The 27,516-nt window shown below is 45.4% G+C and overlaps 1 protein-coding gene across 2 annotated transcripts; it reads left to right on the plus strand.

The window, feature by feature from the left end:
- The first annotated feature begins 1,093 nt into the window (after positions 1-1,093).
- Positions 1,094-27,195, plus strand: LOC127757208 (uncharacterized). Of its 2 annotated transcripts, none has more exons than XM_052282676.1 (5): positions 1,094-1,233; positions 1,539-1,780; positions 24,463-24,993; positions 25,440-26,472; positions 26,689-27,195. In XM_052282676.1, exons 2-5 carry the CDS (start codon positions 1,548-1,550, stop codon positions 27,040-27,042), a joined length of 2,151 nt encoding a protein of 716 aa, XP_052138636.1. In that variant the 5' UTR covers positions 1,094-1,233; positions 1,539-1,547; the 3' UTR covers positions 27,043-27,195. The 2 variants fall into 2 exon arrangements, with proteins under 2 accessions (XP_052138636.1, XP_052138638.1); XM_052282678.1 differs by having other exon boundaries at positions 24,796-24,993.
- The last annotated feature ends 321 nt before the right edge of the window (positions 27,196-27,516 follow it).

Here is a 27,516-nt window from a genome sequence, read left to right on the forward strand (position 1 = left end):
ATCGAGAGAGAAGAAAAAGAAGAGGAGTGGGACACTGTCAAGTGGGCCCCACATAACCTTATTATCTCTTGTGCAATATTTATTCCCTCCTCATCCCTTCCAATGTCTCAACGGCAACTCGTCCCCAAAGGAGTAAATTTCTATTTAATCCTCCTGTTAACCAACACAACCGCTTCAATGTGGGACCCACTACTCCCTCCTTCGTCAGCAGGGGTATTTACGTCAGACCATGTCAAAAAAGGGCCTCTCGCCCGCCACGTCAGCACGGCAAGTATCCTTTAGACGGCGCGGTGTCCATCGACAAATATCCATGATTGTGGGATGTCTTCCCCCAAAACTTCACTTTCGCAGTGTCCTGAGCTAAAACCACACAATTGCGATGTCCTATAGCAAATTTGCCAAAAAAAAACTATAATGAAGGATTCTTAGGTACGGCCTTGAAGATAGTTTGACAGGCGGAATGTTTTTTTTTTTCATATAATGGTAATGGTTATGTGCCACTTACATGCTGCATTGCTTTTGTTGCATCTATATAGTTTCATGTTTCGGGGAGTCTAAAAGCTGCAGCTTCTCTCAGAACCTTTACCATTCTCAAACAATATATATTTTTTCTAAGAAATCGTAGCTATAGAATCTAAAAAATTAACTAGGAAGCTAGAAGCGGAAACATAGCTTTCTTAGATTCTTGCAAACCCTAACCGGTTGCTCCTATTTTTTATTCGAGTTTATTATAATCTAGACAAAAAGTTGAATTGTTTAGGAGCTTTAAGTTCTCTGAGAACAGGCCAACAAGCTGATTAGTAAAATATGCAACGGTTATGATGCAGTGTGGGCCGTGCGTGGAATTGTGTAAAGCTCTGTTTTAGATTCCAATTTTTTTTTTCAAATTTTCAACTTTTCCGTCACATCAAACTTTCAACTTTTCAGTCACATCGTTCCAATCTCTTTAAACTTTCAATTTTGACGTGGAACTAAAAACAGCCTAAATCACCTACTTGCTGAATGGGCAAGGCATCCAAGAAGTAGTAAATAAATCCCGATCGAATTCCCCAGCCTCACTCTTCCTCTTGTTCTTCTTCCCCGATTCCTTCGTTCTGCTTTCTACATTCCCACGCAAACCGAACCTAACTTGCGGCGACGCCAAGCAATTGTCAGTTCGCTACCAGGAGGATCGAGCAGGCTGACTGGCTGAGGCAAACGTGTCGCGGCGCAGGCCAGGTTTTGGCAAAACAGGTGACATCTTTAGATTCTGTGACTAGAGATTACTTTGTCATCTTCCCTATAATGGTGTGGTGTGTTTTTAATTGCCTGTTCCCTGGAACTTGGGATCTAGATGTCCTTGCTTGTAATTTCTAGGGTTTGGTTTAATTCCAGCCGATGGTAGCTTCGGCTAAGGACTAAAACGGTCGGGAAAAATGCAAAGATAGCTTCCTACCATTTCCTTTTTCCTCGTAAACGGAATTAGAACGGTAGAGCCTGTTCGTACAAGTAAATTTTGTGTAGTTTTGTGTACAAGTAAATATTTACCGTCTCTGCAGGTGAACAGAATGTCCGGTGGACAGAGCCGTGCTCATCGCCTTGGGCACATCGATGGGAACTGGCCAGAGGTGAAGCTGATCAACGACTACGCGATGTTCATGGGGTACCTGTCAATGGCTGTCACCGGGACGGGCTTCCTGGTGCTCACTTGGTCCACCGTCGTCCTCCTCGGTGGATTCGTTTCCACGCTATCAACGAAGGACTTCTGGAGTCTCACGGTCATTACGCTCGTTCAAACAAGGTCAGCTCGTCATCTCAATCAAATTTTGGTGTTCCAGGTTAATTAATTAAGACTTCGCGTTTAGTTATAGCGAATCGTTATCTTAATATTATTACCCCCGTAGACCTAACCAATTATACCGTGCGTTTGGCTATAGGAAATTGTGGAATATTACCCCCATAGTCCTATCCATCGGGATCAAATAGTAGGGAATTCTGTAGTTCGATAAGTTTTCATCAAGGGTAAGGGTAACCCAGGATAGACACATGTTTTTAAAAGAAACTCCAATGCCACATATTCCCGGAATATTGGTTACACCGTAATCCTTTATTCCTGATCACTAGCATCTCATATGGTTTTACTAAACAAGGGGAACAATTAGAATTACTCCACAATTCTTGAAATTAGATCTGATTGTCATTACTGATCAAGTGCACCCACTACTACACAAACCTTAATCGGTGCCGGTTGAGAACCTCACAAAGGTACTGGATTTACCAACCGACACCTAATAGGCGGCACTGATGTGGAAGGGAAATAAGTGCCGGTTTAGAAATCGACACCTTTAAGGTTCCACGAAGAACCCCAACTTGATGTTCGAGCCGATGCATCGAGCAACTCACCTTCACTAGAACCAAATTCCATAGAACATTTAATTCATAGAATGAACATTTAACCCAAGAACATACAAGAACACCAAGAACACAAGAACATCAAGAACACAAGAATCTCACCCTTGTCGCCGCCTCTCCTCCCATCATCGCCGCTGCCACCGTTGGGTTGGGAGGGCGCGCGCGAGAAAGAGAGAGACAATGGTGGGTGGGTGGGTGGGGTGGAGAGAGAGAGAGAGAGGATAAGGACGGGAGGTAAAACACCCACCGGTTTGGCTCAGGTCAGTTTTACAGGTGCCGGCACCTATTAATATTCTAGATGCTGATTCTTTTTTTAAAAAATCAGCACCTATAATATTGGTGTCGGTTTTTCTTTAGAATCGGCACATATAATTTGTTCGAAAGCGCCGGTTCTAGGTTTTAACACTTCCGGTATCTATAGTGCCGACACCTTTGTGCATTTCTGTTGTAGTGACCCTTAAGCCGAGCATTTGGAGTTTCAGCTTGCTAGTTTATGGTTAGATATAGCTTTAATTTGAATTCTCTTCAGAATTGTGAAACGTTGAGATTTCATATTACACAGTAAAATATTCAAATTGATCTCAAACAACACTCAGATACACATACACATGTGTTTTATTTTATAATGAAAATTGCTTATATCTCCGGCCTCTGCCAACAGACATAGCCAAATGGCCAATGAGTCAAGTTAAACAAAATTCTCAAGGTTATGGGATTTAAATCCCCATCCCTTCCTGATGATATCCGACTAAAATCTCGAATAGTAAACACGTGGGTTCTATGATGATGTTCTATAGGAATTGCGCCATCCAAAGTAAAATAAAAGATCTTGGCTATCAATAGTGTAGCTCCATTACTTATAATGTCCTTCTCCTATAAAAGCATAAGGACTAATAATGGAGCCATCTAAAAGACATGAAGGGTTAAAGCCCCACTACAGTACTCTCTCTACTAGTAGTAGAAATCAATATGAACCATTGAACTCATTTAATTGAAGAGTTCATATCTACTTATACTACCACCCTAGTTGGAGGCAGTAGAAACGTGAAGTGGCATTATTTTAAAAAAACTGCGTTGAAGGGTATAATCGTCATTTAGTACTGACTAAACTTCTTTTTTCATTTTTTTGGCTTTTTGGATGGAATATGAGCGATACCAGGGCAATGGATGACCACATATCGATTTAGCCAGGAAAAAAACATAAAGGACAAAGTTACCCCTAATTACTGTATTAGTAAATCACCGATTTACCCTTAATAATAAATGGTTTAGATCATTTCTACTGGTAGTATAATATTACATCATTTTGACAACGCAGATTGACCAAGTAACAAGGCAATAGTTTAAAAAAGAAATCATTTTTTTAATGGATCTAGGCACTCCCTCAACCAATTATCAAAAATATGTTTAGCATTTTGCGTAGGGGGATGTTGCAAGCAAAATAGACACATCACCGAACAGACTGCACAATATGTGTTTTGGGAGTTGCAATACTAAAATTCAAATGTTAGAAACACTAGAGGAATGAACAACACAAGACAACCTTTTTGTGCTGCTCAAACTTCTGCAGCATTTCAGGGTTTTCTTCATTCAGAAGGTCCCTGTGTCACTCCCCACAGAGTGGATAGTGTGGTGAGTCTGCTCACTGCGCCACCTCTCCCTCTTCCTCCCTTTGCACTCGCCGTTAAAGGAGCTCGCCGTCAAAGGAGCCGGCCGCCAGAGACCGTGTGGCAGCAAGGATGGCGGCAACAGGACCGTTCTCTTCCCTCCTGAGCTGGATCTAGCGAGCGGTGGGCGTGGTGGATCTAACGCGCATGCACGAGCAAGTCGATGGTCAGGGGCATGGTGGTGTTGTGAGCAAGAGATTGTGGCCTACATGGTGGGCAGACTGTCTAGTTAGTTGTGTCGGATGTGTACAGTTGTGGCGGCTAGTACGACTGGGTCTAGCAACCTCAATGCCAGATCTAGCGTCCCTCTGGCCGGATCAAGCGTCGGGTGTAGGCACGGCAACGTCCCTATCCCCGCCCCTGTGAGTAGGAAATTTCTCCGCCCCCATCCTCTCCCATCCCTGCCTCAGCGCGGGGAATTAATCCCCGCGGATCCTCCGTCGACGTTTAAAAAAATCTTTTACACCTTAAATCACATATGTAATTAATAAATAATGTCCATAACATATAGCAATATATTAGCACATACTACCTCCGTCCCAAAATGTAACAACTTTTGGCTATGAATCTGGACTAAAAATGCTTACATTTTAGGACAGAGGGAGTATCTATTAGTCACATGACAAGAACAAAATATTGTTGATTATCCACTTATCATGGCTGTTAGTCCTTTAGACATGTAACATTCACATTGGATTTAGACCCCTATATACAATAATCAGGTTTCCGTGGGGAACGGGGACATGGGATAGAGGATCATCCCCGCCCCACTATACCTGACGGGGACAATTTTCCTCCATTTGATTCCCCGTGGAGAATCACTTGTATCCATGCCCCATTCCCTAGTGGGAGAATTCCCTACGGGAACCGGGAACGGGGCCCACTGCAATCCCTCGGGTGTGGAGTTTGCATAGGAGCAGCTGGTGGGGCGCTCGAGCAGAGGATGGCAGCGCCAGGAGAGGTTGGTGGTGGGTGTGGCGCGCGCCAGCAGGTGATGTCGATCTAGGAGCGCGCCAGGCGACGAGGCGACCACTTGGAGTGGCCGACGATGGATGTGGCTCTGGCATAGGCATCGGTGCACGTTTGGCCAGGGGATGTGTTGTACTCTCTAGAGTTTAAATTTTGTAAAAAAAAAATCAACTTCTATCATTCTATCTACCCTCAACACGTAAAACGAGAAGTTTTATTTCTTCAATACCCTTTAAGTATCTATCACTTTTACTCTTACTATTTTTTTCACTCTCCACTAATTCGATACTAGGATGCTAGAAATGGATTTTTTTTAACGGAGGGAGTAGGTTGGAGTTTGGCCCCGCGAGGAGATGTGGCTGGTTGGAGCTGCCGTTGGCAGTTGGGAATGTTTGGAGGCTAGGTAGTCAATGGCTACTGCTTGATCGGCTCAGATGATGTAAGATTGATGGTCCTTTCTTGAATAGAGTTTACTCCTAAATATGGAGGCTAGGTAGTCAACGGCTAGTTGCTATTGTCAGTGTGTCCTAAATATGGGATACCATACAGGTGCATGAATACACCAACGGAGCAATAATATATCATTCCATACATGATAACAACTCCCTATAACCAGGGATATCAGACTCCAACCATGGCTGCATAGGACGATTAAGGCCCTGTTTAGATCCCCACAAAAATTTTACACCTTAATTGTTCAATGATTTAACAATGTGGTGCTAATGATGAATTAATTAGACTTAATAAATTCGTCTCACGGTTTATTGACGGGTTCTGTATTAGTTTTTTTATTAGTGCCCGAACATCCCATGCGATACCCTATATAATATCCGACGTGACACGCCAAAACTTTACACCCATGATCTAAACACCTCCTAAAAAAATATCCGTATGAGTCGATTAAAAATACAGGTCCACACGATCGAATCATCAACATAGCAGTGCAAGCCAACGAGATTTATAAAGACCAATCTGCCAATCGTATTGTGCCAAGCTCCCTCGTCTGACAGTCTCATCGCTCATTTAAAATAGAGTAAAATACACCGGTGGTCCTTAAACTTGTCGTGAGGTTTCACTTAGGTCCACGAACTTGTAAAACGCACATCGAGCTCTCTAAACTTGGTTTATTGTATCATCCTAGTACAAAGTCTCATTTGACCGTGGTCTTGCCTACGTGGCACACCACGTGGACGATGACATGAAATTTTTTTATTTTTTCTCCCTTCTTCCTTCTTTTTCTCTCCCTTCTTCTCCTTTTTTTTTCTCCCTTCTTCCTTTTTTTTCTCTCCGGCAGCCGCTGCACCGCGAGCTCCACAGCCGCGCCTCCATCTCCTTCTCCATCAGCCTCCGCTCCACTCGCCGAGCCACCGAGCCGCCATGCCGGAGGCAAGCGCGCGATGGGAGGGAGGACAGCGGCACTGACGGGAGGGAGGGGGGCAGCGGCGCATAGATGTCCTCCTCGATCTCCTCCGCGGTGAGTGCCACCAAGAATGGCGCACGCTTCCGGCGTCGGAATGAGGACAGCATGGGCACCGCCGCCGCCCACGACAAGGAGATGGCTGGGCGCCGCCACGTCAGCTGTCGCAGGTTCCACGGCCTCACTGCACCGTCCACTTGCGGCTGTGACAGGGCGAGAAGTGGAGGCGGAGGCAGCGCCTTGAGCTCGGGCTCGGAGTCCATCTCCGCAGGTAGGCTCTCAGGCTTCGTTGTCGGCGGCGGCGGCGGTATGGGTGGGGGGCTAGGCTGGGGCACGCGGAGCTCCTCGATCCCACCGTTTAAGGGAGTTGGCAGCAGCGGCGGCGGTAGCTGCCCCCACGGCTCGAGGTGGTGCGTCGACATCGTGGCAGGCGGCTTCGCGGATCTGCCGTCGCCGCCATGGCCAGCTTGTCATCAGCAGCTACGGTGGTGCGGCGTGGTGCGGAGAGACGGGGGCGGCAGCCGAGTTGGCGAGGAGGAGACGAGCGGCAGGCAGAGAGAGAGAAAAGGAGATGATGTTTTCAGGCCACAGCGGGTCAAAAAAAAGGGAGAAGAGAAAAAATTCCATGTCATCGTCCACGTGGCGTGCCACGTAGGCAAGACCACGGTCAAACACGGCTTTGGACTGGGATGATACAATAAACCAAGTTTAGGAAACTCGATGTGCACTTTGCAAGTTCGTGGACCTAAGTGAAATCTCCTGACAAGTTTAAGGACCGCTGGTGCATTTTACTCTTTAAAATAACTAGGAAGAAAACCGCACAGATGCACGAGCAACTTACCTTAGGGCATTTGCAAATTTGCCACTGGTTTTTTTCAATTTTGCAAGGATGCGACTCGAATGACAGTACTAGTGGCATTTTTGTAATTTTTTAGTGGCAGTCTTGCAATAAGAATTCAAAGTAGTGGTAAATTTGCAATTGCCCCTATTTATAAATAGCTGTGCTCCTCAAGATCAGTGTTGAGCACAATTTTAAGTAGGCCAGTTGAACTTTATTGTGAGTACTGTACCTGTCACTGGGGTCACCTCAACTCAGTCATATGCATGACCCCGCTATACGTAAGTTAGCTTAGCATGCTATGTTATCTATGCTTGGCGCCCTTCAGGAAATGACACATAGATAAGATGGAAGTGATATAAATATTTTTTTTAAAGTTTTGAGTCCATTTATAAAATAGAGTTAGCACTTGTTTATGGCGTTAATTGGTCTACTAAATTTTAGTGGTACAAAAGTAATTTTCTCTTCTAAAAATAAGCAGAATTGATCATTCAACATTACTTCAAATAATCTAATAGCTTCAGTGGTGAGAACCACGTGAAAAAAATATTTGCTTGAGTAGTAATTGTTCACGAATATATGAGGTGATATGAGTTTTGATATTTTTGTTTCTTTGTATTATTGATCTAATTCGTCTATGCATGTCCGTGGGCTAATATATGATACAATAATATATGTTTTCAAGTTTATTTGTGCCAATTGTTAAGACTATTTATAATATCATGAAAAGTGATAGAATGTGGTTCATGTAATATTTTTTAATTCAAAAGATAGTTAACATATTTATAAATTTTCTACAGAAAAAAGTGGGTTGCAAATGAATAAGGGCCCCATCGTTTGGCTTTTCTTTTAATAAGCCAAAACAGCTTATTAGAAAATAAAAATAAATTTGTAGGTAAAACTTTTATATATGTGTTCTCGGTGACTTAAAAGCCAATGCTGAAAAAGAAACTACGTTGAAAATATCTCAAAATCAATGTCAAAATTAAGTTTAAAAATTCAAAATTTGGCTTTTTCTTTGGCTGAATAGGCCATCCGATGGGAGCCTAAAATATCCACTACCAGTTATTAAAAAGCATGAAGTAATTGTCAAGATTATTTGCATCGGAAAGTCATAAAAAGGGGCTAGAATATTTTTCCATGTGATAACTTTTTAATCCGAAATGCTATATATAGGTCATAAATTTCACTTTGGGCTATATTTTTTTTCGAATGTTTTATTTTATACTACCCTTTCACCAATATTTTCAATATTTTTATTTTGGACTAGGTAAGCATGTCAACGATCTTGGGTAGGTTGGCTCCTAATAATGAATTAAGTGTCACAGTTATATGTAAGACCATATTTTTTTATATATGATATAGATGGATAAAAAAGTTGAGGGTGGTAAAAAAAGTCACAAAGGTAAAAATACCCGGTGCAAAGTAAAAACATTGTAAAAAGCAAAATATCCATAATAATATAGTGCCTTAAAGTGAAATTTACTTCTAATGTTGAGATTTGTGCTGTAGCATTTACTAAGCTGACACTAACTGGCTTCTTAGCTGAGCCATTGCTACTACTCTAAACCTCACTACTACCAGTACACGACCAGTAGAAAGGTCAGATGCCATCCACGCGACTGGCAAATGGCAGAAAGAGAGAGAAGTCACAATTAGCATAATCTGAATGTTTTTACTGCGTAATTACACTTCACTTGCATTTATATTTATAATTATAGCGTAACTACATTATAACTAGATGGGTACCCCGCGCGTTGTTGTGAGAGAATTGTGTGATTATATAGTAGATATGAGTTATAAATTTTTCTTTCTTACCTACTATACAATTTTTTTTTCATGTGTTTATATATGTTTGTGCCTTTATCAATTATCCATAGGTTATAAATGATTGGGTTATATGGTGTGCCTTTTAGGGTAGAGATACAATTTACACCTTTGATGAATCTTCTAAAGACTAAAAACAATTAAGGTGATGTAAAGAGATGCAATTTACACCCTTTATGTATCATCCTAAGGCTAAAAACAATTAAGATGATGTGGCTTTATGAGAGAGAGAATTAGTATTAACTACACTTAGTGAGGATGAACTTTATAGATATACTAGGTGATTCCCCGCTCTTTGCTGCGGAAATTCCTAAATAACTTTTAATTTTTTTAATTAATTGAGCTAAAAGTAAAAATTATATTAGTTATTAAAAACAAATAAAATTGGTTGTCAAACTATGTTCAGAGAGAAATACATTTAGTAGATGAAATATGATATCCCATACTTTGATTATATGGTGAATATATGTTAAGGATTATAAAAATGATGGATATATTCTTGTGACATGTTTACATGTTGAGCTTTAGAATTAATGGGTTATAACTTTATAGTAAGATAGGATATGATTAGGGTGTATTTTATACTGGAGTGTAATTTTTAATCATTAGTTCTTTTTAAAAATTTAATTACTATTTTGTATTTTTCACCAAGTTAATTTTCTTTAATTTTGCATCATCATATTTGTTGGCCGATGGCATGAGGTCCTTCGACCAAATCTGCCGAAACCCATGGCGAAGACTATGGAGCAAGAACGGCGTGAGGCGAAGAGTCGTGCGAGTGCCTTGCCAGGCCAGAGGCGTCTCAGGCGAAGGGTGCAAGGCGAAGACTATCTGCCAAAGGAAGACGACTTCGCCTTGGCAAGTTCACCCCCGCAAGGGCCGAAGAAGCCTTTCCGGCCCATCAAGCCTAGGGGCAATAGGGCCGGCGATCGCCAGACAGCCCATCAGGGGCCCATGAGCCCCTATATCATCATGTACCCCTGTAAATGTCCCTTTCATAAGGGTAATCATGTAAATTCCCCTGTATAACCTAAACCCTAGTAGTAAGAACCTGTAATGGGGCTATAAAATAGTCCCCTAGGGCCATGTAATGGGGGGAGAGAAAAGAAGGGAAACTCAAAATTTAATACACTTCGTTTTCTTCCTACCACTGTTGAGTAACCACGTCTTTCGACGTATGCGGTTGTCATTTCGACAACAGCTGGCGCCGACCGTGGGGACCTCCGAGCGAAACCACTGAGAGCGAATGCCACCGAAGAAGGTCGTGAAGGAGAAGGTTGCAAGGCGGAAGGAAAGCAACGCCGCACCGGACATGGCCGCCGAGGAGGGAGCAGAGCCTTCGGTGCCCGTGGCCGAAGATGGAGGAGGACCATTCGCTTCCACATCTGCGCCATCATAACTGCCTTCGGCCCCCGCCACCTCTGTGCAAGTGCCGAACGCGGCCGACGTGGCAAAGGCGGCTGCGGTGGCAAGGGCACTCCAGACCAGGGCGTAGATCCTTTCGACAAGCCAACTGGTGGAGCCCCAAGCCGCTCCATCGCAGCCGGCAGCGGCCCCGACTGCGCTCGCCACTGTGTAGGCCCAAGTCAGCCCTGACCCCGAAACACAAGCCGAAGCCGACATGGAAGCCATGCGACAGAACATGACACGGCTCCAAGACATGCTTCGCCAAATGCAAGAACAACAACAAGCATATGAGGCGGCAAGGCGGACCAAGGTCACGTTGGCTCCAATTCTTCAGTATTCGGCAGGTTATGTCCCGCTTCAAGTCCATCCGCAAGTGACGACCCAGCCCTTTCCGCCTCAAGTCGCACAAGCGCCAATGTACTTCGCTGGGCAGCAATCGGCCGCAGTCGCTGCTCAAGTACACCATCAACCACCCGGCCAAGCGCCACAAACAGTGGCGGAAGGGGCTTCGGCTCTGCAAGCGCAACTCCAAGCTTTCCTTCAGCAACTCAACCAACCCCACTGCATTTCAAGTACAACCCCATCGGCCCACCCGGAGGGGAATACAAGTCAAGGTGCGCCTAATTGGTTGCCACCGATTCAGCCGGGCCTGGGAGTTTCGCTGTGGAATCAAGGACCGCAGTTCGACTTCGTCAACGCTGCTCAGGCGCCAACCATTCGGCAGCAAGCTCCAACTCCAGACTTCGGAACAAACCAAGCACCAATCCAAGCTGCCATGATGTGGTCACAGCCAATTTTTGACCCATCCATGGCGGCTCAGCAAGTACCTCCAGTTGGAGCCGGGCAGCCGAATGCCATGGCCCAACCTCGCGCACAAGCTGCGATTTCGCCCTTCGCCACACCGTACCCGCAGCAGGGTGCGGTAAACAGGGCGGGAGGCGAAAAGGGGCTACCGCTGAGTAGGGGAATCAAGACTCGTCCAATCCCACCCCAGTTCAAGTTCCCACCCGTCCCGCGCTATTCAGGCGAAACCGACCCGAAGGAGTTCCTCTCCATCTACGAGTCAGCGATCGAAGCGGCTCATGGTGACGAAAATACCAAAGCGAAGGTAATACATCTCGCTCTAGACGGCATCGCCCATTCTTGGTATTTCAATTTACCAGCCAATAGCATTTACTCATGGGAGCAATTGCGCGATGTTTTTGTCCTTAACTTTCGAGTCACCTACGAGGAGCCGAAGACGCAACAACACCTACTCGGCATTCGCCAAAGGCAGGGGGAGTCGATAGGGGAGTACATGCGTCGCTTCTCGCAAGCCCGGTGCCAAGTTCAAGACATAACCGAGGCGTCGGTTATAAACGCCGCTTCGGCCGGTCTGCTCGAGGGCGAACTCACAAGAAAAATCGCCAACAAGGAGCCTCAGATGCTCGAGCACCTACTTCGCATCATTGACGGGTTCGCAAGGGGCGAGGAGGATTCCAAGCGACGGCAAGCTATACAAGCTGAGTACGACAAAGCCTCCGTCGCCGCTGCTCAAGCTCAAGCATAAGTTCAAGTTGCCGAACCACCTCCCCTCTTTGTTCGCCAGTCTCAGCCGGCGATCCAAGGACAGCCGCCAAGGCAAGGCCAAGCCCCCATAACTTGGAGAAAGTTCAGAACAGACCGTGCGGGCAAAGCTGTGATGGCGGTCGAAGAAGTGCAAGCCCTCCGCAAGGAGTTCGATGCCCAGCAAGCGAGCAACCATCAGCAGCCAGCCCGCAAGAAGTTCCGAAAAGACCTCTACTGCGCCTTTCACGGACGCTCTTCGCACACCACGGAGCAATGCCGAAATATTAGGCAACGTGGCAACGCGCAAGACCCAAGGCCGTAGTAGGGAACAACTGTCGAAGCACCCTGCGAAGCAGTTCAGGAGCAAACACCCCCAGCTGAACAACGCCAAGATGTACAGCGAAGGGTAATCCAAGTGATTACAAGGGCTGACCCGCCAAGCCAGTTGTCCAAACGGCAGAAGAAGATGCAGATCCGTATGGTCCACAGCATCACTTCGGCGGGTGAAGGGGCGCCGCAGTATCTGAACCAGCTAATTTCTTTTGGGCCGGAAGACGCAGAAGGAGTTATGTTCCCGCATCAAGATCCCCTGGTAATCTCAGCTGAGATAGCTGGTTTCGAAGTCCGATGAATCCTGGTCAACGGAGGGAGTTCGGCCGATGTTATCTTCGCCGAAGCATATGCCAAGATGGGGTTGCCTACCCAAGCCCTTACCCCAGCACCAGCATCGCTCCACGGTTTCGGCGGAGAAGCAGTTCAAGTTCTCGGCCAAGCACTTTTGCTGATAGCCTTTGGCTCGGGGGAGAACAGACGCGAAGAGCAAATACTGTTTGACGTCGTCGACATCCCGTACAACTACAACACCATCTTCGGCCGTGCAACCCTGAACAAGTTCGAAGCCATTTCCCACCACAATTATCTCAAGCTCAAGATGCCCGGCCCGATAGGGGTAATAGTAGTCAAGGGGCTTCAGCCTTCGGCCGCTTCAAAAGGCGATCTAGCCATAATCAACAGAGCAGTGCACAGTGTTGAGACCGAACCGCATGAACGGCCGAAGCACACGCCAAAGCCCACCCCTCACGGCAAGATAACAAAAGTGCAGATTGATGATACCGACCCTACAAAGCTCGTATCACTGGGGGCAACATGGGCGAAGAAGAAGTTGAGAGTATCCTAGAGGTGCTCAAAAAGAACATCGATATCTTCGCCTGGAGCCTTGACGAGGTGGGGGGTGTCCCGGCGGATCTCATTATGCACCACCTAGCAGTCAAGCCGGACATTAAGCCAAGAAAACAAAAGTTGCGCAATATGTCTGCCGATCGCCAAGAAGCGGCGAAAGCCGAAGTACAAAAATTGCTCAGGGCGGGGGTTATCCAAGAGATTGACCATCCGGAGTGGTTAGCGAATCCAGTGCTGGTGCGGAAGTCAAACGGCAAATGACGCATGTGTGTCGATTTCACAGACCTGAACAAAGTATGTCCGAAAGACGACTTCCCCTTGCCGCGAATCGACCAGCTCGTGGATTCAACAGCTGGATGCGAGCTCATGAGTTTCCTAGATGCATATTCCGGTTACCACCAGATTCACATGAACCCGCTCGACATCCCCAAAACATCTTTCATCACTCCATTCGGCACATTTTGTCACCTCAGGATGCCTTTCGGCTTAAGGAACGTAGGAGCAACTTTCACCAGGCTGGTGTACAAGGTCCTTGGCAAGCAGTTGGGGCGGAATGTGGAAGCTTACGTCGACGACATCATCGTAAAAAGCCGCAAAGCTTTCGACCATGCGATCGACGTGCAGGAGACATTCGACAGCTTGCGCACAGCAGGCATAAGGCTGAATCCGGAGAAGTGCGTTTTCGGCATCCGCGCAGGCAAGTTGTTGGGTTTCCTTGTTTCCGAAAGAGGCATCGAGGCGAATCCCGAGAAAATCGATGCCATCCAGCAAATGAAGCCTCCGTCAAGCGTACATGAAGTACAAAAGCTTGCAGGCCGAATTGCGGCACTCAGTCGATTCCTCTCAAAGGCAGCCGAAAGAGGTTTGCCCTTCTTCAAGACCCTCCGGGGCGCAGGAAAGTTTAATTGGACACCAGAGTGCCAAGCAGCATTCGATGAGCTAAAGCAATACTTGCAAAGCCCGCCAGCTCTGATAAGCCCACCCCCAGGAAGCGAACTGCTATTATACTTAGCATCTTCGCCGGTGGCAGTCAGTGCTACTCTCGTCCAAGAAACAGAGTTCGGACAAAAACCGGTCTACTTCATCTCCGAAGCACTAGTGATGGCTTACGCCCTAGTGATGGCTTCGCGCAAGCTTAAGCACTACTTCCAGGCCCACAAAGTCATAGTGCCATCACAGTACCCCTTGGGCGAAATACTCTGAGGCAAGGAAGTCACTGGCCGGCTCAGCAAGTAGGCGGCAGAGCTATCCCCGTTCGACTTACATTTTGTTGCACGCTCTACTATCAAGTCTCAAGTGCTAGCCGACTTCATAGCTGAATGGACACCGGTACTTGCCCCCGACCCCGAGCCCGCCGAACAATTCTGGGTGATGTGCTCTGACGGCTCGTGGTCGCACAAGGGAGCAGGCATTGCGGCAGTCCTATTTTCGCCGAATGGTGTGCCGATTCGGTACACAGCAAGACTGCAGTTCAACACAACCAACAATGCAGCAGAATACGAAGCCGTTCTCCTGGGCCTAAGAAAGGCGAAAGCGCTGGGAGTCCGGCGCTTGCTAATTCGAACTGACTCCAAGTTGATAGCAGGCCATGTTGACAAATCCTTCGAGGCAAAAGAAGAGGGAATGAAGAGGTATCTGGAGGCTGTTCGGTCCATGGAAAAATGCTTCACCGGCACAACGGTCGAACACTTGCCTAGAGACCAGAACGAGGAAGCTGACGCCTTGGCGAAATCCGCTGCTTGTGGTGGCCCACATTCGCCTGGCATCTTTTTCGAAGTCCTACATGCTCCAAGTGTGCCCATGGACAACTCGGAAGTCATGGCAATCGACCAGGAGAAACTGGGCGAAGACCCATATGACTAGCGAACCCCATTTGTGAAACACCTTGAAACTGGCTGGCTTCCGGTAGATGAAGCAGAAGCGAAGCGTTTGCAACTCAGAGCCATGAAGTATAAGATGGTCTCGGGTCAGCTTTACCGCTCCAGGCTACTTCAACCCTTACTTCGTTGCATCTCTTTTGCCGAAGGCGAAGAAATGGCAAAGGAGATACACCAGGGGCTATGTGGCGCGCACCAGGCTGCAAGAACAGTGGCCTCCAAAGTATTTAGACAAGGAGTTTATTGGCTCACTGTGTTGAAAGTCTGTGTTGAGCAAATCTAGAAGTGCGAAAGTTGCCAGCGTCATGGCCGAAGCCAAGCCGCGCCCCAGTATGATCTGCAGCCCATTGCGCCAATATGGCCCTTCGCCAGATGGGGACTGGACATCATTGGACCGTTCCCGGTGGCGCGAAACGGGTATAAATTCGCAATTGTAGCTGTGGAATATTTCTCTCGATGGATTGAAGCCGAACCCCTTGGGGCAATGACTTCGGCAGCAGTACAGAAGTTTGTATGGAAAAACATTGTTTGCCGTTTTGGAGTGCCAAAAGAGTTCATTACTGACAATGGCAAGCAGTTTGACTCTGATAAGTTCAGAGAAATGTGCGAAGGGCTTAACCTGGAAATCAGGTTCGCGTCGGTCGCACACCCGCAGTCAAATGGGGCGGCCGAACGTACAAATGGCAAGATCCTAGAAGCAATAAAGAAAAGACTCGAGGGGGCAACGAAAGGCAAATGGCCAGAGGAATTTCTATCGGTTCTCTGGGCCCTTCGGACGACCCCCACAAGACCAACCAAGTTTAGCCTGTTTATGCTTCTTTATGGCGATGAGGCGATGAGGCGATGACCCCAGCAGAGCTAGGGGCTAACTCACCAAGGGTGATGTTCTCTGGGGGCGAAGAGGGACGCGAAGTATCGCTCGAACTCTTGGAAGGAGTAAGAGTCGAAGCGCTCGAGCACATGCACAAGTACGCCACAAGCACTTCGGCAACTTACAACAAAAAAGTTTGACCCACGGAGCTGATGCCTGGTCATCTCGTCCTAAGGAAAAAGGCGAACCCAGTAGCGGTTGGCAAGCTTAAATCAAAGTGGGAAGGACCATACCTCATCAAACACAAGTCCAGGACGGGATCTTTTCGCCTAGCGACACTCGAAGGCGAGGAGTTCGACCATTCCTGGAACGCCGCCTCTCTCAAGCGCTTCTATGTCTAGAATGGGTGGCACCCAAATCGCCAACTTGTAAAAATGTACATACAGTCATGTAAGCCCTTCGGCATTATGTAAGCCCTTCGGCACTATGAAAGCCTTTCGGCAAGAAAAAAAAAGAAGAAAGAGAGAAAAAAGAAAAAACTGGATGTAGGGCTATTATCCACCATGGAGGCCCGAACCAGTATAAAATCTCTGTGTCCTCCGCCTTCTTTTTATTTTTTTTGTGTGATTGATAATTTGTGGAAAAACCCCAAGGCAAACGCCTGATCAGCGAAAAAGGCCAGGGGGGCGAAACGAATCGGCTGAAGCATCGCTCGCCGAACGTTGAAACCGCAACAGCTTGTCTCGGAAAATAAATAGCTGAACAACGTTACGTCCGATCGGCATAAAAGCAAAAGTGTTTCTTTCGGCACAGAACGCTACAGATCGAAAACGAACAACGAAAAGCTGAAAAGTTAGTACACCTATTTCGCTAATATATGCAAAGGGGCCGGCATGTTCCGACCTAACAAAAGCACAAAATGTGACGATGCAAACAATAGCGAAAAGGAAATAAAACACGTCTTTATTAACTTCGAAAAAAAAATAATCGAAGAATAGAAGTTTCACAACACGATACAATTCACCTTACAGGTAAATTACATCTTCGTCCCCATAATCACTATCACTCCCTAAGGAATGATTAGGCGAACTAGGTTCGTCATCACTACTAATATCGTACACAACCTTAAGAGGAGTAGGGGGCGAAACCCCGGCGGCGGTGTTACCGCCTGCCCCAGCAACGCCGAGTGGAGCGAGGGGAGCAGTCGAAAGGTCTAAACTGCGGCCAGCGGGCGAAGTTGGAGTCCCGTCAGAAGATTCGTCGTCGCTGAAAACGCGGGCGATGTCGACAAGTCCTTTCTTTTTAGAGATCTTCTGCACCGGACCTCTCTTCGCCGCCTTGCCCGAGGAGAACGCAACTAGGGCCTTCGCCCCTTCCAAATCCTTCCGTCGAAGGGGGGAGCTGTTCGACTCCACCCCGGTCTCGTTGTGACCGGGACTTGGGGTAGGAGTGTAGCCGGGGGTGTCGACGCGGTCTTCGATCGCCTCGTTCGCGGCCTTATCGGCCACGGCCTCCTCTTCCTCTTCTCCTTCCTCCTCGCCGTCGCGTTCTTCGGCATCGTCCTCGTCGTCGGCGTCAGAGTCCGGCGAAGTAGGAACCCTTCGCTTCCTAGGGGCAAGCTTCACTTGTCCGCGCATTCGCTTTTGCGAAGGCCCTGCATCATCGTCAGCTTTGTGGGGGTTTGCCCGAGGAGGCAATTCACCATTGTAAACCCGGTTCGCCCGCCCAGCCGCTTGTCGTGTTAGCAACTGGCTATACTCGATGACCGACACGTCGCCGATCATCCTGCGGGCCTCGTTTTCAGCCTGGTCGAGGGTCAACGCTGCAAAAGTAAAGTGTGTAGCTATGTTAACAGTCAGACAAGGCAAGATAGCAAAGCACAGCAGTGTATAGCAAGAGAACAGTCTTACTGTCCGTCCCCTCAGGAAGAACCAGGTTCGGCAAACCGTCAACCTCTTTGCCTTGATCAACTATGACTTGCCATGACTGGGAGAGGGGAAAGATGCGAAGCATACAGAATTCCTCCACCAAGTCACGGCAGCTAAGGCGGGAGCAAACCTTCCGCAGCAGATCGAACCGCGCCTCCATAGCGCCGTCCACGGCGATCTTGGGTTTCCGGTTAGGCGCGATAGCCCTACGCCGGCAACAGAGGGCTTTCGCCGAGTCAGTGCCGGCATTGAAGGGGATGGTGTGATAGAACCACCTAGCCATCCAATGGCGGTCCCACTTCGACATGGCAGCGTTCACCGGCCAGAGATCGGACCGCTCGGGATGAACGTTAAAGTTCACGCTCTTCGTTCCAGCCGGGGTAATCACCGTCTTCGAGTTCACGGTGGCAAAAAATATGGTGCCAAAGAGCTCAGCATTAGGCTCAAACCCGGAAGTCCGGCACACCCAGTCGAAGATAGCGACCCGAACAAGCACCGACGGGCTCAGCTGTGGAAGTTCCATCTGGAAGAGGCGAAGGATCTTCGACAACAACACGTTGCAGGGGAACCGTAGCCCTACCTCAAAAAAGACGGCGAATACCACCGTCCGATTGTCGATAGGTTTCGGCACCACGGCTTTCCCTGGGGCGAAAGCCTGCCCCTCGACCAACGCCCCAGAGCGGACCAGCTTCGCCAGCTCGACGTCGTCCACAAGAGAGACCCCCAGAAAGGCGGTGCTGTCGTCATCGACTTGGCCGGGATCCGGCCCTTTCGCCGAAGCAGGGTTTGGCTTGAGAGGGGCCATGGCGAACGGTGCGTTTGCGGTGGAGAAGAAAGAGAATGGGCGAAATGCTTGAGGGGTCGAGAGATGCTATGGAAGAAAGAAACGAAGGAAGAGAGCGCACGTGGTAAAATGGCAAGTGTGGCGGTGAAAAGGAAAGGTCGGTGGGAATATATAGCTCGCCCGGGCGAGCGTTCGCCTACCCACCAGTAATAAAGCGCCACGTGTCGCAAGGGTAGGCGAAACGGTAACTTCCCACCGTCTGAGCGGCACAGTAAAAAGCCCACGAAGGGAAAGCCCAATACTGTTCCTTTCGGCCCGGGAAAAGAAAATATATATAAAAAATGTATATAATATATATATGAATATGCAACCAAACGCAGGAGGCGAAGCGCGGCAAAATAATACCAGCCGCACAAATAACAAACTTCATTCGCAGGAATAATGTAGGTTTCGGCAGGAGCATCGGTCGAAAGGGGGCGCCGCATACCATACCACATGGTTTGCACGGTCTCGGCCGAAGCTCCAATCTCACCCTTGCCTGTGAGGGGCTTGTTGGCGGATGGCATGAGGCCCTTCGACCAAATCTGCCGAAACCCATGGCGAAGACTATGGAGCAAGAACGGCGTGAGGCGAAGAGTCGTGCGAGTGCCTTGCCAGGCCAGAGGTGTCTCAGGCGAAGGGTGCAAGGCGAAGACTATCTGCCGAAGGAAGACGACTTTGCCTTGGCAAGTTCTCCCCCGCGAGGGCCGAAGAAGCCTTTCCGGCCCATCAAGCCTAGGGGCAATAGGGCCGGCGATCGCCAGACGGCCCATCAGGGGCCCATGAGCCCCTATATCATCATGTACCCCTGTAAATGTCCCTTTCATAAGGGTAATCATGTAAATTCCCCTGTATAACCTAAACCCTAGTAGTAAGAACCTGTAATGGGGCTATAAAATAGTCCCCTAGGGCCATGTAATGGGGGGAGAGAAAAGATGGGAAACTCAAAATTTAATACACTTCGTTTTCTTCCTACCACTGTTGAGTAACCATGTCTTTCGACGTATGTGGTTGTCATTTCGACAACAATATTAATAAATTGTGCTGCATTCTATTTGGTCGGAACCTTAGTGATCTCCTTTTAATTGTATTGTGAAATCTGATTGTTATAGCGTTAGTTTTGTGTCAGAAGAAATATACAGTCTTTTTTATTAAAAAAATAGATAACATATGATAGAATGTAATAGTTTTTTATTGTATTATATATAAGAGTATTATAGATATACGATATAGCATAGTCAACAACAACGCTAGGAAATAAACTGGAGAGAAAGGAGTACAGCATAGGGGTAGACTGATCAAGTAAAAACTTTCTACTTAAGGGTTAGGAGGACATGGTTAATAGTTCTTTTCTGATGTACGTACATATGTATGTTTTTTTTTCAAATAATAGTCTCTTGTACATGAATATATATGTACGTATATTTTTTTCTGGGCGAATAGTATATATTTATTTTTCTCTCTTGCAAGTACACATGAGATTAGGAAAGAAGGATTAATTACTTTAATATGATCTAATCTAATAGCTAAAAATAATAGTTTACCTGTATATACGTAAATCAATGGTTTGATGTTTAGCTTTTATATTTTCATAATATTTTGGATTTTATTGATCTTAAGTTATCAATTTAACTGTAGATTAAATTGTGACCATTTAACTCATCATATTTATGTTGAATTGCTAGCTATAAAATAGGGTGTATAGAGAAAAGGAGGAGATATATATGGGCATTACGTACGTAGGTCTTTTTTACACGGTAAGTGACAGGTTTGTACGTTACAAAGGAGAGAGAGAGTGAGAGGGTTAAGTGTGGGAGGAGAGAGGTGGAGGGGAAAACGCTTTATACCGAACGTCCGAAGAAACATAAATATCGGATGCCTATCCTATCACTGCATCATACATACATAACTGTTTCTTTTCATGTTTTCCTCCTCTCTTTAAATATTTTTTCTTCTAAATTACTTATCCGATCTACGAACCGATCACACCGTTGTATTCGTTCCAATTAAATCTTTATAACAAGATATCATATGATTATGTTATGTCAAAAGAAAAACATATGTTTCAAACCGTTAAAATAAAATGTTTCATACGTGATAGTGATATGTTTCAATGTGCGTCTTCAGTGTGTTTCATAAAATTCCTAAAACTACCTGCTACTACTCTCTCTCCACCTCATCTATGCACACATGCATGCATGTATTTTAGCAAGCTTCAAAATGATTTTTCTCTTAAATTATTTATCCAATCCATGATCCGATCACACCATTGTATTCGTTTTAATTAAATCTTTACAACAAGATATCGCATGATTATATTTTGTTAAAAAAAACACATGTTTCAATCCGTTAATACTTGTTGTTTCATACGTGACAGCGACATGTTTCAACGTGTATCTTCATCATGTTTTATAAAATATTTAAATGTCTCAGTTGCTGATTTTTTTGTTTCACCCTATATAACTTAATGTTTCACTTGTTGGTCAACTGCAACATTTGACCATCCGATTTTTTTTGGGGCATCGGACGTCCGATGGGTAGCTTCCTCCAGGTGGAGGTGGAAAGATTTTTTTTTAGATTGACCTAACGGCTTGAAATAATGGGTCCACTAATTTATGTGAAAACAGATGGACAAATGTTTTGCTTTTTTCTTAGAATTTTTCTAATTTATTAGAACGCCATATGACGACTTATGAGCGTTTGTAATAAGCCACGTGATAGCTTAAGAGCGTTTGTATGAAGTTTAATAGACTATTAGTATACAATAGATGGAGTTGTGGCGGCAGTGAATCTATCATCCCATTTTACTTCCATTGAAAATTTTGAAAATTATCCTTGAGCTTCTTGATATTAAAAATGATCAAATCCACATGAATAGTCTCATATAAATTAAATCAAATTAAGGTGAATAATTATTACAACAAATAGATAGGTAACATAATTCATGACAATTGTATTTTTATTTATATTAGGAAATATTATAGTAAAATTCTTTTATCCATAGCAAAGCACGGGTATTCAACTAATACACATATACTTGTCTTTACAAATACAACCAACATGGCATATGGTTATTACCCTAATGACGTCTCGAACCTGTATAAAAGCTTTGACTACGGCTATGCTATGGGCCCGTTCCAAGGACGGGATAGTTAATGAGCATGATTAATTGTCAGACCATCTAACCACTCGTCAGTCCACAGTGATCTCCCCACTAGAAACGCCCCACTTCAACTGTTTAGATGCTGCAGTCTGATACCTACGTGTACCAGGTCCATCAGTCTAGATACTAAAGCTATGTTTAGTTCACACTGAAGTTTAGAAGTTTGGTTGAAATTGGTACGATGTGATAGAAAAATTGTGTGTGTATGAAATGTTTGATGTGATGAAAAGTTGGAAGTTTGGAAAAAAACTTTGGAACTAAACAGGGCCTAAGTACGTAATTCCTCTGTCCCTAAATATAAGGGATTTTGATTGGATGTAACGTATCCTAGTTTAACAACGTTGTACTAGGATATGTCATATCCAACCAAAATCCTTTTTATTTAGGGACGGAGAGAGTAATACTATCAGCTACTCAGACCAACCCTTCATGCTAACGAGAGCCAAAGAGGATAAGGGAAAGGAGGCAGGGCAAGCACGGAGATGAGATGGGTACCTTTCTGGGAGGTTGAGGGAGACCATTCCTTCTTGCTGCCATCCTCGATCTGGAGCACCACCGTTAGATCCTCAACATGTGTGCAAGTACAACAGCGAGTACAGGTACCACCTGTGGCAACATGACACACACCTCAGCTCACTTCCCACCTTGAACTCATTGCGAGTCTTCCTGTTCCCCTGGCATGTGAGCAGGGGCATGCCCAGGATTTTCAACTTGGGTATTCGAAACTGGAAGAGAAATTTTTTTCAACCTAAAGTCTAATAGTTGTATAATATAGAACGGTATAAACATGATTTTAAAAAGTCGTAGATTCATAGAATTGATTATAAATTGAATGTGTTAAGCATACTAAAGTATTAATTGACAAAACATATTAAATTTATAGAGCATAGAAAATGAAAAAATGATAAGAAATCTTATAATTTAGAGAAGAACTTTCCGTTTCTTGATATTTTGATGAAAATGAGTAATGATGTCTTTATCCTTAACTTGGAAGAATAGATCCCTTTTAATGAATGTAACCAAACAATCATTCAAATATTCTTATCCCATCTTGCTTCTTAACTTGTTTTTGAGTTCTCTTCTTTGCAACAGCTGCTTCTAAAAAAGCCTTTAAATTAACCGTGGGAGCATTTTTCCTCTTCATGTTTCAAACCTATAGAACAACAATATGGTCTTCCAATTTAAGTACTAACCATACTAACTCTGCTGAATATGTGCACTGATGCAATTTATAAGTACTAACTCTGCTACAGAGCTTCACAAATAAGTGAATCACAAGTTTCAAAGTTCGATTGTTCGATCATGAACCATTCCTGAATGACTGGATTCAAATCTTAAATAAAAAATGTTCAACCATGAACAATTCCTAGATTCAACAATTCAAATAAACTAAATCCTAAATCCTAAATCAAATGAACCATCCTGGATTCAACTATGACCTAAATACTAAAATCCTAATCCAACCAAATTACCAAAATGTTTCTAACCTTCCACCTTTGTTTGGGTCTGGGCGTCTGGCTGTCTAAGTCTGAGGCAGCTCCAGGGACTGGAGGTGGACTGGTGGAGGGTGGAGGTGCGGGCGGCGGAGTGCGGGCACCGCCTGGGCGCCACAGGGCAGGGGCGGCGGCGCGTGGGCAATGGTGGCCTTCGCGGCGGCCGGCCTGGGGGCACGGACGCGCGGCGTGAGATTGGCAGCCGCTGCTGCGCCGCAGCTAGCTGGGCGCTGCCGCCGTTGAGGACTCGGGGGTGGGTGGGAGGCGATGCGCCGTCGCGTCGGGGTTGGGGAGGGGGCTAGGTAGCCATGCCATGGAGGAGATCGGGAAGGAGAGCTAGAGAGGTTAGGGTTACATCCATTTTGGGCTGATTTGGGTTATTGGGCCAATGGGCCGAGTAGAGGAGGGAGGTGGGATGGTGCTAAGTCGGGCTTTCTTTTAAGGAACAAGTCTATTTTGCATACTTTTCCACATACATATGAAATATATATTACATATATGAATTTTTTTGTCCAAAATCTTGGGTATTCCACTGAATACCTATGAATTATGGTAGGCCCGCCCCTGCGTGTGAGAGCCCAATAGCCACCACCGGTAGCGCAACACGCAACATAGAGATCACGGATGCCACCTCATCCTTCTCGAAGTGGCTTGTCGCAGACAACTCAACCGCCAGAAGAAATGCCTTGAGCCTTCAAAGCCAAGGCGTACCACGCACAGGTGCTGGTGCTCACCAAGGGGCGTGTGCCCACTGCCCACCCCTGTTCCGGTAGGAATGAAGGGAGCAGTCACAGAGAGAGAGAGTGGGAGGTGGAGGTGGAGGTCGATAGATGGGAGGAGGATGGAGTGCGAGATACGAAAGAAGAGAAAACTGGTAAGAATGGATGGTAATCCCATCCTTCGACAGGATCCGTTGGCTAGTCTCTCCAAAAATCTTGTGGTAGTGACTTATCTAGGGCTAACACGTCAGAATGTTAGGCTCCATTTATACTAAAAGCATTGTTGGTTTACGAATTGTTGAGAACAAACAATACTATTTCCACTATCTCCTCTCTCAATCTTTTTAAATGCAACATTTATCCTTTCAAATAAAAAAAAACTGAAACTTATAGTGTATACCACAGGATATTCGATGTTTTTCTGAATGGAAATATACGCCTTATTGGGTATTCATTCAAGCGGCTATGGGAGGCTTCAGTCTTCATCGCGTTGCCCCATACCCGCACAGAGCTCGGGTTCAGGGGTGCCGTTCGGGTGCTGGTGTTCACCATCATGCTATGCCCACTGTTCCTGCTATACATGTTTGGGCTGTTCGTTTCTCCCTGGATTTCGCTGTGGCGTCTAATCTTTCAGGATTACGGTGAGACGGCCGGAGATAGTAGCAAGGCGAACCTGCGGCCGGCGCTGGTGGTTCTCTACTCCCTGGCTCTGTTTCAGGGTGTGCTCTTCTATTACAGGACCATCTCTGCTTACGAGGAAAACAAGCTGGTAAGAAATGTGGCCGATGCATACGGGTTCGACGAGGCATCACGTGGATCGGTCTTGGATTACTTGCACGAGATCAAGGTGGGATGCGAGAAGGACCCGTCCTTTGCCGGTGGTTGGAACATGATCACGTACGCCGCACAGCTGATGAAGTCCACATCACCTAACAGGTACCTTTCCATAAATTTCAGTCACTTTTTTTTCATCCCTTAGATGCTGATCCAGTGGTTCTTGTACCTCTCCCTTTGTTCCTTATATGAAAGGAATTAAATAAATTGACTGTTTATAAAATTCCATGCAAAATTATCCAAACTAAGATAAAAACAGGGTAAAAACAATATATAACAAGTTAAAAAGAAGTGAAATTGCGCATTCTATATCTCTACAATTTTAGGCTTAGGAATGTATAATTTTAGATGACTGAAACTTTATGTGCATAGCAATACTCTTTATAAAAAAGTAATTTTACGGCCCTTTAGGAGTTTCCGAGAGATATCAAATTTTTAATGTAAAATTTGGTACCTCTTTTACAAGGTGATATCAAAATTTGCATTTCTTTTTTTACCTTTCAGGATCGTAAAATTACTCTTTATAAAATCTCCCTATTATCTTATAGGTACCTATCTGGAGTAAGGATTCTTGATACACTCATCCGATTTAACTCGGGTGCAATTGGGAGCGGATTTCCAGGACAAAGTATGCTGATATCCAATACAATTGGATCAGCGTCCTCCGGCTCCATACTCCACAACTTGGTACAGATGCTGGATTCCAAAAGCCCATATGACGAAGAGATCAGGTTGCGCGCCGTGAGGATTGTGGAACACTTTGTAATCGACATCCGCTTGGACAAGATCCTGCAAGGGATCCAGTGCATATCTTCGTTGCTTGATCTCAAGCCATTTCATCAGCCAGATGAGCCACTTGAGGAGTATGGCCACCGTATTTCTGTCGGTGAAGAGAGACAGATGCAGGTTAGAGGCATTCAAATCCTTCTAAAGCTCTCCGACGACGAGAACAACCTGAGGATCATGAGCAACACGGATGATCTGGTCTCGAAGATAGTAGCACTTATAAACGACAAACAACTACACCTCCGGAAACATGACAAATGGTCCCGCGATATAGTAGACCCTGGGGTGAAACTTATAAAACGGTTCATGTCTGCGACTACAAGATCAAACAACATTCTATGGCATAAAATATCGACAAGCTTGGAAGCAATCAGCGCCTTGGAAAGTATTATCGACTGTGACAAATGTGACGAAGAGGTCAAGAAACAAGCTATAAGGGTTCTCGCACAAATATGCTGGGATACATCTTCGGTTATGGGTGACCAGAACAGAGAAAGATTCATTGGCTCCCTGATCGACATGTTTCTTCACAAGAGTAAGGGCTCCCAGTTTGAAAATCTGGCAGGTGAAGAGCTGGCGCAGCTATCTTTCGGATTTGGAAGCTGTGCCACCATCATATTGGAGAAATATGGTCCTAATATGATTGATTGTGTCGGTAAAACTGATTCAGGCTTGTACAACAGCATCCACAGGAAAATTGCAGCAGATGTCCTGAAACACCTATATGGTAACTATTCCATCGATGATGAACATTTTCAGAATCTGAAGGAGGCCATGATTGATTTGTTGCCCAAGGTATGCAATCTCTGACATTTACTACCTATATCAATAAACATCTTTTTTATGATAATGAAATATACTATAACTATTGATTTTACATTGTACCTTTCATTGTGGATATATAGTTGGATTTTTACTATTTTTAGAATGCAAACACCGTACAACTTCTGATCTTTTTTATGCCAAACAGAGTGTCTAAAAGTATTGCTAACTTCTTAGTTGATGTCGCAGGTACTAAGAGAAGTACTTGGTTGGGGATTGACAGAAACACATATACAAAGAGTGCCAAGTTATACTGCACCGGCAGGTTCAGGCCTTGCAGCTACCCAAGACAATGACGGGAGATTGCAGGAAGCATTGGCATCCCTTTGTGCGACCGTGTATAATAGAATGGTCAACACAGATGCAGATTTGGCCGATCGGTTTGAAGACATTGCGGCCCGTATGTGCGACCTGGCAGCGGAGCCTCTCAAGACCTTCAGTGACCTCATCCAAGAAGCAATGCAGAGGCAGCCGCCGTACTATCCGCCGGAGCACGCTATGCGTTCTAACGATGAAAATCCCAACGAGTGTTGTATCTCTTGACTACTCTGCGTGGGAAGGGTCCCCCTAAGAACAAAAATATATACGTACATAGAATGTGGCAATGCTTCATCTCCAAGTAAATTGGGTCCACATTCTTTCTGTCCATCTCCAAATAAGTTTTGGACTACTTGTGAATGATACAAATTTTCCTAATGATGCATTTATATATGTAATATACCCAAAATATTTGAATTCCAAATTATGCATCTAAAATTGGTGAAAATTCTTTTCATAAATAAAAATCTTAAAATTTTGACACACCTAGACAAGGCTAATTTAACTAGTGCACATATGAGAATTTGGTAACAATTTAAAACTTTTCCCTTACTAACCGGAAATAAAAATGAAACATAGTGTATAATTGCATGTGCATAATGTTTTAGTGTGACTTGAGTCTTTTTTGTGTTTTTGAATTTTAAATGCACTTCATAATAGGTCTGATGTGCATCACTCAAATCTAGGAGCAATAACTAA

Source organism: Oryza glaberrima, chromosome 12, assembly GCF_000147395.1.
Source record: "Oryza glaberrima chromosome 12, OglaRS2, whole genome shotgun sequence".
NCBI lineage: Eukaryota > Viridiplantae > Streptophyta > Magnoliopsida > Poales > Poaceae > Oryza > Oryza glaberrima.